We start from the raw sequence: 12,105 nt of genomic DNA, 5'->3' as shown, positions 1-12,105 counted from the left end.
GAAACGGTAACCGACCAGCGTGGGTGAAGATATAAGAATAGGCTAAATCAATGACAGAATACAATGAAAAGTCAAGGGCCAAAGCCAGTCTTTGCTATATTGGATGAGGCAGTATGTGTGGTGGTGAATGCAGCTGCCCGTGTTTGTTGACTGTGTTGGTCGTGTGGAGGCGTTGCGCTTAATACCAGCTACTCGGCCTTTGAAGACAAAGAGAGCTTCCTCGACTATCAAACCAGCTCAGGTAAGGTCCAAGGCTATCAAAAAACAATTGAAGATCATTCTGACTTTCTTAGTAAGAGAAAAGGCCCTCTCTCAAACTATTATAGCTCTTCCCTAGTTGTGTCAGCGCCAAGAGTCTAGGGGAATCGTATAGCCTGCGCGGGACAACTTTCAGACCGTTTCTTGGCGTCTCGCGGATATATATACGATGGCAAGCACCGCCAGAACCAGGAGAGGAAAGACTACTTGTCGGTAGCTAAACAGACATTTCAAGACTCACATCATAAACCCTGAAGCATAATCATGGCCCATCTCCAATATTTCACCTACCCCGACTTTGGCGTCGTGCTTGGCGACCAATCCTACTACAGCCAAGCAGTCCGCATCGGCGACCGCATTGAATGCTCGGGACAAGGTAAGCCAGCAGTCTCCCGGCTCTTTCCTAGCCTTCAAGCCTCCGAGCCTCGTCGGGAATTCCATATCCATATTGCATTTCGCTGACCAATCTCCCAACAACACCAGGCGGGTGGAATCCCACCTCGGGCGAGATCTCGACCGACCTGGCCGCAGAGGTGGAGCGGGCGTTCGCCAACGTCGAACTGGCGCTGAAGACGGCGGGCGGCCAGGGCTGGTCGCAGGTGTACAAGGTCAACCTCTTCTACCTCGAGCTCACCGAGGAGCTGGGGTCGGTGTGGCGGGAGACGATGGCGAAGTGGTGCCCCGACCACCGGCCCATCCTGACGGCGACGGCGGCTGCCTCGCTCGCCGTGCCCGGCATGCACGTGGAGATCGAGGTCGCGGCGGACTTGGCGGCAGGGGGTACGAGTCAATCAACAATCCGATAGTCTTTTGGAGAGCAAACTGGAAATAAATATAGACTTGGTGTAGTTCATGGGAATTGATTCAGCTAGGCCCCGCCACCACCTATGCCAAGAAGACGTGACTTTGACATGCACGCATGAACTATGTCCAAATCCTGCCAGCTCTTGGTGATAAAACAACAAGCCAAGTGCCAAGGAGTACCGCTTATATAAGATTGGTGCGTCGGCGCGGCACAGCAAAGAGACCAGGTGCTTGGTTGGGCAGACAGCTAAGCGAGTAAGACAGAGTTGGGGTTGGGGGCCATCCTTCTGAAAATAGACCGCCAAGCAGCTGAAGGGCGCTGTTAAACGCCGTAAACAAGGGCGCTAAGCCTCCCTTAATCCCTCCGAAGCCCAACCAACAACAGCAGGAAACCAGGGGTGTAAGCAAGCAAACACTGGAAGCCATTCAAAAAGATGAAGATTCCTTCATTTCAGAAAACCTCATGCTCTCTGTTCGTGTCTTGGTATTTCAATTGGCCGTCTCATTAACGGATTCAATTGGCGCCGTAGGCAGCGAACCACACGACACTCAAACCACATAGCCCGACGTTGCGTATTGCTACTACCCCTTACACGCCGTTTGACGAGACTGGGCGTACTCTTCGCTTGCACGAGTCCAACCGCCAAGATGTCCGGCGAGCGCCTCTACATGATGCCCGACCCCAGGTCCTCCGATCACAAACCCCCGATGGCCCCCCAACGCGGCGCGACGCCGCTCCTGCGCGCGCTGACGGGCGTGAGCGCCCTGCTGGGCCTCGTCTCGGTCGCCGCGCTGGCCTTCAAGATCCTGTCCAACGCGGCCTGGGCGGCGTACGATGACGGCAGCCGCAGCGGCCCGCGCCTGACGCTGACGCCCCCGGCACCCCGGAGCGCGACGAGAGCCTGATGTACGTGCGCGAGGCCGCGCGCTTCCGCGACCACAGCGACTCCCTCATGTGGGCCGCCGTCATCGTCGGCATCGTCTTGGCGCCCGTGACGGCGTACTGCTCGTGGCGGGTGGCGAGGAAGGGGCCTTACTTCGTATGTTCTCTCCCTCCTTTCGACTGCCGTGATATCCTGGCACTTGCTTCCCTCCCTCTTCGGACCGTAGCCTCCCTCTGCTGACAGCAATCAAACAAACAGTACGACCGAAACACCCGCATCGTCACCTACGCCATGTACCACCTCTACTGGCTCTACCCCCTGATCGTCTTCATCGTCCTCACGGCCATGCACGCCCAGTCGGCCCGCCTGCCCGCCACGGCGCCGCCGCGCGACGAGGCCGAGGGCGGCCTGTACCTGCCCGCGGGCGTCTTCGACCTCGAGACGCTGGCGTGCGGGGCCCGCGCCCTCGCCGACCAGGCCGGGCGGACCTCCGCCGCGGACCGCCTGGGCCGCGTGTGCGTCGGCGAGACGGCCACCCGCTGGCTCACGCTCCCCATCGCGCTGCTGACGGCCGGCTTGGCCCTCCTCCTCGAGCTGGACCGCCGCGGCGCGCGGCGGTGCATCGCGGTGGCGGAGAACGTCCGGAGCGCTTGGTAGTTCGGCGGTGGGCTGCGTGTCAAGGGGGCAATAGAAAGGGGGTGCGTGATGGATTGGCTCGTGCGAGTCGAAGCCACCTTGCCTTTTTGATGGTCCTCTTAAATTGCGCCTCTCGTCGGGGAATACGCAATACCACAGGTCAACATACATACCCCTAAATGCTTCCATACCAACCACTGGGATTAGAGAAACTGCAGTTGTCATTCGAGCCTCGTCCTATTTGTACTTGTACTTAAAACAAACAAAATGTATTCATTCTTCCATGTTCATAAGCGCTCAAAGCATACTTGCCCTGTATCAACCATCAGTCAAAATCACACCACAACACCTTTCCTCTCCCTTGACGTCTTCACTCACATTTCTTTCATTGACCGACCGACTGACTTACTTCTTGGCATCCTCCTGCTGGCCCTGCATGATCCACTTGCGCGCCTCGGCGGCGATGCGCTCCTCCTCCTCCTTGGTCTTGGGCCGCTTCTCCTCCTCAGTGGCCGGGGGCACGTCGGCGCCCTGCTCGAAGGCGGGGCGGGCGCGCAGCTTCTCGAGCCACGTCTTGAGGGCGGGGAACTCTTCCATTTCAATACCGGCCCATGCTGTGCGGTTTTCACGGGCATACGTCAGTCATGCAGAAAATGGAAAGGGGGGAGGGGTTGGCACAGTGGGGGAAAGAACACTTACATCCAGCTTTGACCCAGCCCCAGCACGAGATGTCGGCAATGGTGCAGCGGTCGCCGACCAGGTAGCCCGACGCCGACTTGGCCAGATGGGTGTCCATGACGCGGTACAGGCGGCGCGTCTCGTTCTGGTAGCGGTCGATGCCGTACTGGATCTTTTCAGGGGCGTAGCCTTCATGAGTGTCAGTGTCCGACTCTCTGGGGTTTGTTTAACCCGGCAATTGGGAAGGGGACGTTTACATACGGAAGAAGTGGTTCGCCTGGCCCTGCATGGGGCCGAGACCGCCCATTTGCCACATTATCTACATCACAGACGTCAGCGGTTCATCTCGACTAAGGCGAGGGTAGCAACTCACCCAGCTGTTGACATCGTAGTACTCCCGGGTGCCCCTGGGGTACGAGATCTTGTGGTCCGTATCATAACGGTCGGCGAGGTACTGCAGGATGGAGCCGCTCTCGAAGATGTGGATCGGCTTGCCGTCCTCAAATTTGTCCTTCACGGTGAGGTCAATATCGTGTTGGCAGAAGGTCAGGCCTAGCCAGCTGATTGCCTTGGGGAAAACTTACTGTGAGGGCCGGGATGCGGCCATTGGGGTTGATCTCGAGGAACCAGGGCTCCTAGAATGCGATACGTGAGTTTCACTTGCTCATCCCCTTCGACACAGTCTTGGACTGGCCGGTTGGTATAAGAGGGCGCCTACCTTCTGCTCCGTCTTTGCAAAGCTGATAGGGTGGAGCTGCACGCACAAAGTCAGCTCTCTGTGATCTGGGAGATGCAATGGCTAGCGACACGAACCTTGTACTCGAGCCCCAGCTCGGCCAAGGCGATGGAGGCCTTGATTCCGTTCGGGGTGCGGGTGGTATAGAGGGTGATATCAGAAGGCGCCATGTTGACGATTGTGGGCGTGCTGCGAAGTTGTGAGCAAGGTTGCCGCCAAGCTAGCATGAATGAATGCAAGACTGATACGAACCAATGGAAGGGCGATTGTATATAGCTCGAGAGGGGTTTTGCTATGCGTGTGTGAAATGAAGTCTAGGCCGAATTTTGGTATTTGGTCCAGTTTCAGAGACGTCTTTATGTACTCGGCAGTTGTGGCTATTCTTGTAAGTAATGCATCATGGCGGTCCAGAAATCCCCCGCTTTTGCGTCGACCAAAGATTCCATTGATTACAAACCTAGCTTAGAAACGGGTCCATCCCACCTTCTACTGCCAACAACTTACACAAGATGCTTCATAGGAACTGTCTATGCCGAAAGCGCGAGGCCAGATTTGTCAACTGCATGCTCAGTAATCATATACTCACCTCTGCGGGTGCTGCATGCTGCTGACGGTAGTGAAAGTAGCTATGGCGCGATCAGCATCAAACAGTCCAGTAGATAGATGTAACCTCGCACGCATTGCGTACGTAACGCTACTGGCCGCCGCGTACCGTATGCAGTAGATGGTGATGTGCTGCTGGAGCTATTCGGCGTCATCTGGCACCGTGCCGTCAACATGCGAGAATTCGCTACCGACCGGACAAATCAAGCGAAACCGTCACATAGCAATGGCACTTGCAGCCGGAGGAGATGGACACATCGACGGAGAAAAGATCTATACACTAGTACATTGACGCGAGGGGCGCGTCTTTAATTTGGTGACCACCACAAGCCGACATGTCCCCGATCTGTGCCGTCTAATCTCGTCGACAGCAGCCAGACGGGATCTCGCGGATGGCCAGATTTTCCCTCCGTCCGCTGTCCCAGCATCTTTCATGATGTCATATGTTCTAACCACCCGATGGCCTTCTTTTTGGATGTCGACGGAGTGGTGTGCGTTTAATATACAGGTTGAATAGGCTTAGTTGGCGTCGGGTTGGCTGATGATATACTCAACGGCCTTGTCCACTGTTGTGGGGGAAGCATGATATATTAGCCACTGTGCGCATACATGTCCGGCAAAAGATGCGCCATGCGAAAAGAGATAGGAACTTACCACTGTGGATGGCATCGGCCTCCTTGTCCGGGATCTCGATGCTGAACTCCTCCTCTATCGCCATAACAACCTCGACGGTATCCAAGCTGTCCAGACCAAGATCGTTGGAGAAGTGGGCAGTGGGCTTGATCTGTACGGAATCATGTCAGTTGAGTTTTTATTGAAAAAGAAAAAAATATCCCCATAGATCTCCAATTGATCCCCAGGTAGACGGATTCTCCTGTTATCCAACTTCCGGCCTTATCATCCCAATTGTCCGGAACCCCAGATAGGAATTTGCGGGTATGTGGCACGTACGTTGCTCGGGTCGTTGACCTTGTCGAAGCCGGACAGGATGCCCATGATGCGGCCCTCGACCTCTTCCTTCTTCAGGCCGGCGGCGGCGGAGTACATGCGCACCGTCTTGAAGGCGGCGACCCGCGACGTGGGAGCGGCGGCGAGGACTCTGGAGACGGGAGCAGCGCGGGCGACGGGGCGCGCAGCAGCCCGGGAAGCCACGGCGGCAGAGCGGATCAGAGCAGTTCGGAACATTTTGACGGTGATTTCGGTTTGCCGGGAGCTCAATTGATGGAGGAGAAGGAGCGTGGATGCGGGTGGGTGGAAGGGTCGGACTTAATTGGGGGGCAAAAGAGTCGTTGGATTGGGTGCGGGAGCTTCAAATGAAGGTCATGATAAATTTCTCGTCACCAGCAGAGAGAGCAACTCCAGCCAGCTGTCGGAGCTTAGCGTAGCCTGGATTCCCCGAGCCGAGCTCGGGCCAACCAACCCTCTGTGGCTGCTTGGAATAGCAGAGCTAAATTCACGTGACGTCCCCCAGAGCTTTCTACTGCCTGCATCTAGCCGCTGGAACTCACCACACTCGTCACCACTACGCCAATTGCCACTTGAGCCTCCAATCCTACGAATTCCGTACATAGAGTAATTACGGAAAGCCTTAAGAATGATGTTCTGCGAACCAATGGCGAAAATCAATGGCTGTAAACACTGTGTCATATACGCTGGCACAAACTGCATGTACTTCTCACACATAGGCAATGAAGAAGGCAGCCCCTAGACGCCCTAATTGAGAGCTTCACAAATGAGATGGTGCTTTTGCTCTTGTTAATATGTACAAGCCGGTGTGTATCAATGCCCCCCGTCCGAACTCCACTCTGCCTCTGTGCGGCTTTATCGGTAAGGCGAGTCGGCCTTGATGATGGCCGCCAGCTCCGGCTCCCACTTGTCACCGTTGGCCAAGAGCTTCTCCTTGTTGTACAGCAGCTCCTCGCGGGTCTCGGTGGCATATTCGGCGTTGGGCGACTCGACAATGGCATCGACGGGGCAGGATTCCTGGCAGAACCCGCAGTAGATGCACTTGGTCATGTCGATATCGTAACGCGTTGTCCTTCGGGAGCCGTCAGCGCGCTCCTCGGCCTCGATTGTGATAGCCTGCGCAGGGCAGATCTGTAATTTGGGGTTAGCTCAATCCGCGTGTCGCAGTTGTTGATAGGTGTATCATATCACGTACGGCTTCGCAGAGCTTGCAGGCAATGCAGCGTTCCTCGCCGGAGGGGTATCGTCGCAGCGCGTGCTCGCCACGGAACCGGGGAGAGATCGGGCCCTTCTCGAAAGGGTAGAAAATGGTATAACTGCATCAATTCCATCAGTCCGGCGTCGTCCACACGAGGGAGAAGTCCATTGCTCGGGTCCGGACGTACGGTGGGCGGAAGAACTGCTCCATCAGGACATACATGCCCCGGAACATCTCCGTCATCAAGAAGACACGTCCGGCGCGGTCGAGGGTGCCCTCCTTCTCTTGGTCCCAGGGCGTCGTTTGCTTCTGGCGGAAGCCCTTGGAGGTGGTACCGGCGGGCGTGGCGTAGGTGCGCTGAGCGACAATTCTGGCAACCATGGCCGTCTGCTGCGGGCGGCGCAACAATGCCTGCCGCGACAGCATGGCCGCCGTGGTGGCGGTCGATCTCGTGAGCCCTTGCATGATTGCGCCGATTCGCAATTGGGGGGGTGGGCGCTGGAGAGGGGTGGAGGGGAGAGGTGTCGTCGTCGGGTCCTACAGGAAATTTGGGCAGTCAATTGGCAAATCCAAGGAGCTTTGAGGTCATGATGGCTTTCGGGTCTTCGGGAGTGGACCACCGATTACAAAGGAGCCACTCTGACTGGTGGAAGCTCCATAGGTGGGGTCTTTTGTATTTTGGAGTGGCTGACGCTTGTGGCTGCAGTCACCCGTCTAGCCGTCTTCTGGACTTCAATGCAGTGCCGCTCTCGAACACTGAAGGACTTCTATGGCGGACCATTTCTGGTATGATTCGTTTACAGTTGGATAATGTGTAGGGAGATGCATGTGATAGTATTTTTTACTTTTTCTTTTTTGCAGGGCACTCGCTTCACACCTACCCTTACTACAAAGGAAGTAAATGCCTTCCTCTTTGTATTATTCCTCATCCCTTACTTCAGTCCATTGCTAAGAACCCTAGCAGAGTTTGTATTATGGCGGCTGGGACATCATATTTTTGACTGCTCAGGTAGGAACCTGCCATACCTTTGACTTGAAACACAGGGCGGTTATTGGAATTGCGCAGAGATCTACCAATACCATCACGATACTATTTCAGTATCTCTTATCTCCCCCTAGGATTACACCTTTTGGTCCGTATTACCATCAGACTTGCGATGACCTCCCTTGCCAATACGTTGTTGCACTCAAGAACACAAATTCGCGACCCCTTCTTGCATTTACAAGAAGCATGAACCGACTGTTGCTTGGATCTGGGCAGACAGTTTATGAACTCGATACTGGGCTCTGGATGCATGATCAAAGGGGTGAGTAAAAGGTAGATAAAAGGAATTCACATCCACAGGAACCCCTATTCATCATTCACAAGTTTTAGGCAGGATAGACCCTGGAGAGCAAGGAACAGTCAGAGAAGCAACCCGAACAGCTACAACAAATAATAAACGTAACAACTTAATATTGAAACGAATATAAAAGAATAATAAATAATAAACTTATAAGTAGCTAGCCGGACATAAGGCTTATTAATACCGCTATTTAACTAATGGAATAGGAATAACTTATAATTATAAGGGTATTATAAATAGATATATAATATTTATACCTAGATCTTATATCGTAACTTAATTTTCCGAAAACCGGGTTATATACCCGTTCTTTTTCTTTCTTCTTTTCTTCTTCTTTTATTATCCAATTCAATGTCGAGCTATTAACCTAGCAGGAACAAAAAATCGTACACTCATTCTTGAAGAGCTTCGGAGACGAACATGGGTCATGTCACTATATCTCCTATAAAGCATTATTCCAAGCCCTAACTACCGAGAGGAATATGTAAATCGACTTATTTGAACTAAACGATTCATAAGTCACCACGACAACTCCAAACATTTTCGAGTTATCCGAACCACTATATATCTAATTCACTATTCTCTAGCTTGCTATAGCAATCAGGTGTCAAGGGTGAAATATGGGAGACGCTGCCATTCCTTACGTGTTATCTGACTGTATTACATACGGCATGCTATACATTGAAGATCGGTATCTTCTCAGAGCCAATGAAAACTATTGTGCGACAACCAAATTGCGAGGCTAACGCATACTGGCATAGAATACGTGGAGCTGTGGTGGTATGCAGGCTTACCGGGGGCTCTCTGTAGGCTAACCAGAGGCGGTACGACGTATCTGGATCGTTGCTGATCACATTCCTGGGTACCTGCATCTCGGGTAAGCTAGCGACGCGAAGGTGGGTGTAGGAGGCTCTGCTCGAGGCTCCGAAACGACCTCATGGTTGCCAACGAGGTAGGGAAAGACTGCTGCTATGATGATTCACAAGCCCCGAACTGACATCGAATCAGGACTGTCTAGAGGCAGCCTCTTTTACGTCGATGTGACCTACACATTAGGGTAGGAGGGGTGCAACTACGTTGCCATAGCGGTAGGACACCTCCCAGACGTGTACATTCATCCCCATGAGAAAGGTTATGTAAGTTTGGCTCTTGGTTTACTGCAAACCATGTCCATACGTGAGACCAGTCATTGACTGTAGTGGCGTGACGTGAAGCGAGAGATAGCCCTATAAGTGCCAACATTGAGCATATGCTAGCAATAATGTGCCAGGAAGAGAGTATGGTACGGGAAACATCGAATATAAGTTGCAAGGGGGAGGGGGAATGCGAGAGAAAGACACTCGGGATACATTTAAGAGACACCCGGGGGACAGTGTCAATATTCACAAGGTGCGGTGCATGGAGCAGTCGCCTACCACGGTCCTGCTCAATACAAAGGGGTATAAACAGGCCCAAGATATCGGACGAGCCTAGCCACCTTGTTTATCATGGCCCCGGCCAGCCGGCGGAGTTGGGTATTCGGGCATCCATTGCCAGCAACAGTAAGGTGTCACGCAGGTGGAGAAGCCCAAGTATATCTTCATCTTTGGTCGAGCAAGCCAACCATTAGTACGTTCAGTTCGCTGAAAGCGGGATTATCTACGCGGAAACCGGATAGCGGAGAGTGGTATAACAGACTGGTGAGGGGATGGACGGCTGATGATACTGGAGAAGCCCAGCAATGTGTCGTTGTTCTGGTGCCGCAATCAACGTGACTGCAACAGTAGTATCCCATATGTGACAGCGAGAAGGGTGGAATCGTTCACTCGAGAGCGATCGAGATGGCCTGACCGACAGCATATGGAATGAACCGCTGGCTTTGTCCGTGGTGGACACATCGCATGTGGAGAGGCCCCCTCGGATCGAATGTTACCTTGCGCCATGGAAAACCGGAGAGTCACTGAAGATTCCAGCGGCCACTCGAGCGGGCCCGGCTCAGACGGCGACAGAGAAAAAAGCGAAAAGAGCGGAAATGCATGCGTTGGCGACCAGGAGACGAATAGACGGCACATTAATTATGTGCGAGTGGCGTCTGGCTGTGCGGCGCGAGGCACTTTGTCGGATGATGTTGTTCTAGAAACTCGGTGTGCACACACCGGGAAGGGCAGGGGAATGAATACAGGGAGCAAACCACCGCGAGAGTAGGCAGTGGGGCCCTTTTTTTACCTGCTGACCTGGGGAAGCCCGAGGCTCCGTGCAAGGCATTTGCGATTGGCGTTGGTAATTTCACGACACCCATGTTCGCTGACAGCAGCTCAATGCACCAGTCAGTGTTTATCGACTTCTGCATCTGCCACCTGCCGCCGGTGAACGTTGCATTACATACCCAATGAAGTGTGGGCTTGGAGAGAATCTGGGGGAGACGCCGACAAGAAACCGAGACGAAGCTCACGTGCGTGCGTGCTCCGAGCTTCCTGTATGAAATTCGGCGGCATCGCGGTTGATCCAGTTATACTCGACTGTTTTGCAGCCGGGGAATTTTCTCGCGATGCGACGGAAGAGCACGATTCGTGGAGTGGTGGATGTGCACAGAAGGCCGGACGTGAACGGAGCAGCATCATAATCGTGCAATTGCCATCGAGGATACGGGCGACCGTCAAGCCATAACCCACCCCCAAATTCTCCAACTCTACAGCTCCGAGAGCTCCAGCAAAGCCTTGTGCGGAGTAGCTCCTCTGGGAAAAGAGGATGGAGAACACGAGGTCTTTTTTCCCTTTCACTTCTCTTTCCTGTTCTACTGCTACTGTCTGGTATGGGGACGACTTGATTGCGGGCAACCCGCTCCATTTCCCCGCAAGAGTCCAAGAGTCGGCTTCTGTCCGAATTGCAGAGGTGGACACGGCAGCCCAAATAGGCAGAGCAAGATTGAACTCGATGTTTTGGAGTCAGAGCTGCTCACTCGGCAATCTAGCAGCGAGTCATTGCCGAGAGTTCACTCGACTGCCTAAGAGTCGGTGCCGATGCCAATACTCATTAAGACCGTAATCCCGAGCACACCCCCCTGCGTTGGGCCTCGTGCCTTTCGAACCTTTCAATAAACAAACGACACTGGCACCGGCCAAGTCGCAAAGGGCCGATTAGACAGTGTGGGGGAGGCTGGAAACCTGGTCTTCTTCCCCAGTTTCTGGTGCTGACCGCCCACACCAACGTCATGAGATGACATTAGCTCTGCAGCGGCGGGAAAACATCGGTCGACTCTATTTCTCTTACGGAAGACATGTCCAAGGCATTGCAACGGCAATACTAGTATTGCGCACAGAACGTGCGAACGTGGGAACCCGAGGCTTGGGGTTGGAGGTGGAGCCCGTCGAAGAAAAGTCTGGAGATGCCCGTGTGGAGAAACAAGAAATGCTCCTTCGCGCTTAACCTCGCTATTCCTCATCCGTCCAGCTTCTTCCATCCTGCCGTCTCTCGGGCCCAAGATTCTCTCACCTTGCATGAACCGCTGAATCTCACTTGTTATTGCCAGAGGCAGCAGCAACAGTCGTGTGCCGGCCATGACGACAACTGAGATCTAGCCGCCGTCGTCCCGCCCCGGGTCTAGCTTGTTAGGTGCAAGCATTAAGCCGCCCCCTTCATGACTACTAGCTGATAAACAAATGAATGGCCCTCACCACAATAGCGTGATATCGTGGCTTGCTTGAACGTTTACCCCGTGGGCCAATAGCCCGCACAGCATGGCACCCTGGCCTGTACCTCCACACTCCGTCCACAATACACGGCGACACCTCGGTGCAGGGAGCTTGCTTGTCCCCGGACAACCACACGTCTTCTCGAAGCTGTTGTGCCTTCCACACACGGCATGGCCTGCGCGACAGCTACAGGGCTACCGAGTACGTGCGGTGCGGTACTTTGCGGCCACCGACCCTGACTGATCGATGTCATTGTCGCGCGCGCCCAGAGTCGAGTCCCGCTTACAATCTATGTCTATGGCCGGGACCTTGCTGCGCCCACCAT

General features: G+C 54.0%; 6 protein-coding genes across 6 annotated transcripts; 3 read left to right on the top strand and 3 right to left on the bottom strand.

Annotated features, from left to right (window-relative positions):
- Positions 1-522: 522 nt before the first annotated feature.
- On the top strand, positions 523-1,064 carry PG998_006411 (YjgF-like protein; the record flags this gene model as incomplete). The annotated part of the gene is made up of 2 exons (XM_066873229.1): positions 523-634; positions 742-1,064. The coding sequence occupies 2 exons, from the start codon at positions 523-525 to the stop codon at positions 1,062-1,064; spliced, it is 435 nt and encodes a 144-aa protein (XP_066733326.1).
- Positions 1,065-1,710: 646 nt separating this feature from the next.
- On the top strand, positions 1,711-1,968 carry PG998_006410 (uncharacterized protein; the record flags this gene model as incomplete). The annotated part of the gene is made up of 1 exon (XM_066873228.1): positions 1,711-1,968. One exon carries the CDS (start codon positions 1,711-1,713, stop codon positions 1,966-1,968), a length of 258 nt encoding a protein of 85 aa, XP_066733325.1.
- A 47-nt stretch (positions 1,969-2,015) lies between these two features.
- PG998_006409 (uncharacterized protein) lies at positions 2,016-2,603 on the top strand (the record flags this gene model as incomplete). Its single annotated transcript, XM_066873227.1, has 2 exons — positions 2,016-2,102; positions 2,205-2,603. 2 exons carry the CDS (start codon positions 2,016-2,018, stop codon positions 2,601-2,603), a joined length of 486 nt encoding a protein of 161 aa, XP_066733324.1.
- Positions 2,604-2,987: 384 nt separating this feature from the next.
- Positions 2,988-4,166, bottom strand: PG998_006408 (glutathione S-transferase; the record flags this gene model as incomplete). The annotated part of the gene is made up of 7 exons (XM_066873226.1): positions 2,988-3,196; positions 3,282-3,449; positions 3,522-3,579; positions 3,634-3,771; positions 3,845-3,895; positions 3,979-4,014; positions 4,074-4,166. The coding sequence occupies 7 exons, from the start codon at positions 4,164-4,166 to the stop codon at positions 2,988-2,990; spliced, it is 753 nt and encodes a 250-aa protein (XP_066733323.1).
- Positions 4,167-5,112: 946 nt separating this feature from the next.
- On the bottom strand, positions 5,113-5,784 carry PG998_006407 (acyl carrier protein; the record flags this gene model as incomplete). Its single annotated transcript, XM_066873225.1, has 3 exons — positions 5,113-5,165; positions 5,254-5,383; positions 5,551-5,784. The coding sequence occupies 3 exons, from the start codon at positions 5,782-5,784 to the stop codon at positions 5,119-5,121; spliced, it is 411 nt and encodes a 136-aa protein (XP_066733322.1). The 3' UTR covers positions 5,113-5,118.
- Positions 5,785-6,420: 636 nt separating this feature from the next.
- On the bottom strand, positions 6,421-7,228 carry PG998_006406 (uncharacterized protein; the record flags this gene model as incomplete). Its single annotated transcript, XM_066873224.1, has 3 exons — positions 6,421-6,696; positions 6,761-6,881; positions 6,951-7,228. The coding sequence occupies 3 exons, from the start codon at positions 7,226-7,228 to the stop codon at positions 6,421-6,423; spliced, it is 675 nt and encodes a 224-aa protein (XP_066733321.1).
- Between the last annotated feature and the right edge of the window lie 4,877 nt (positions 7,229-12,105).

The sequence above is a fragment of the Apiospora kogelbergensis genome (genome assembly GCF_038363985.1).
Source record: "Apiospora kogelbergensis strain CBS 113332 chromosome Unknown utg000003l_segment0_segment0, whole genome shotgun sequence".
Lineage (NCBI taxonomy): Eukaryota > Fungi > Ascomycota > Sordariomycetes > Amphisphaeriales > Apiosporaceae > Apiospora > Apiospora kogelbergensis.
Note: the sequence above shows the minus strand (reverse complement) of the source record. Positions and strands in the feature narration are given on the sequence as shown.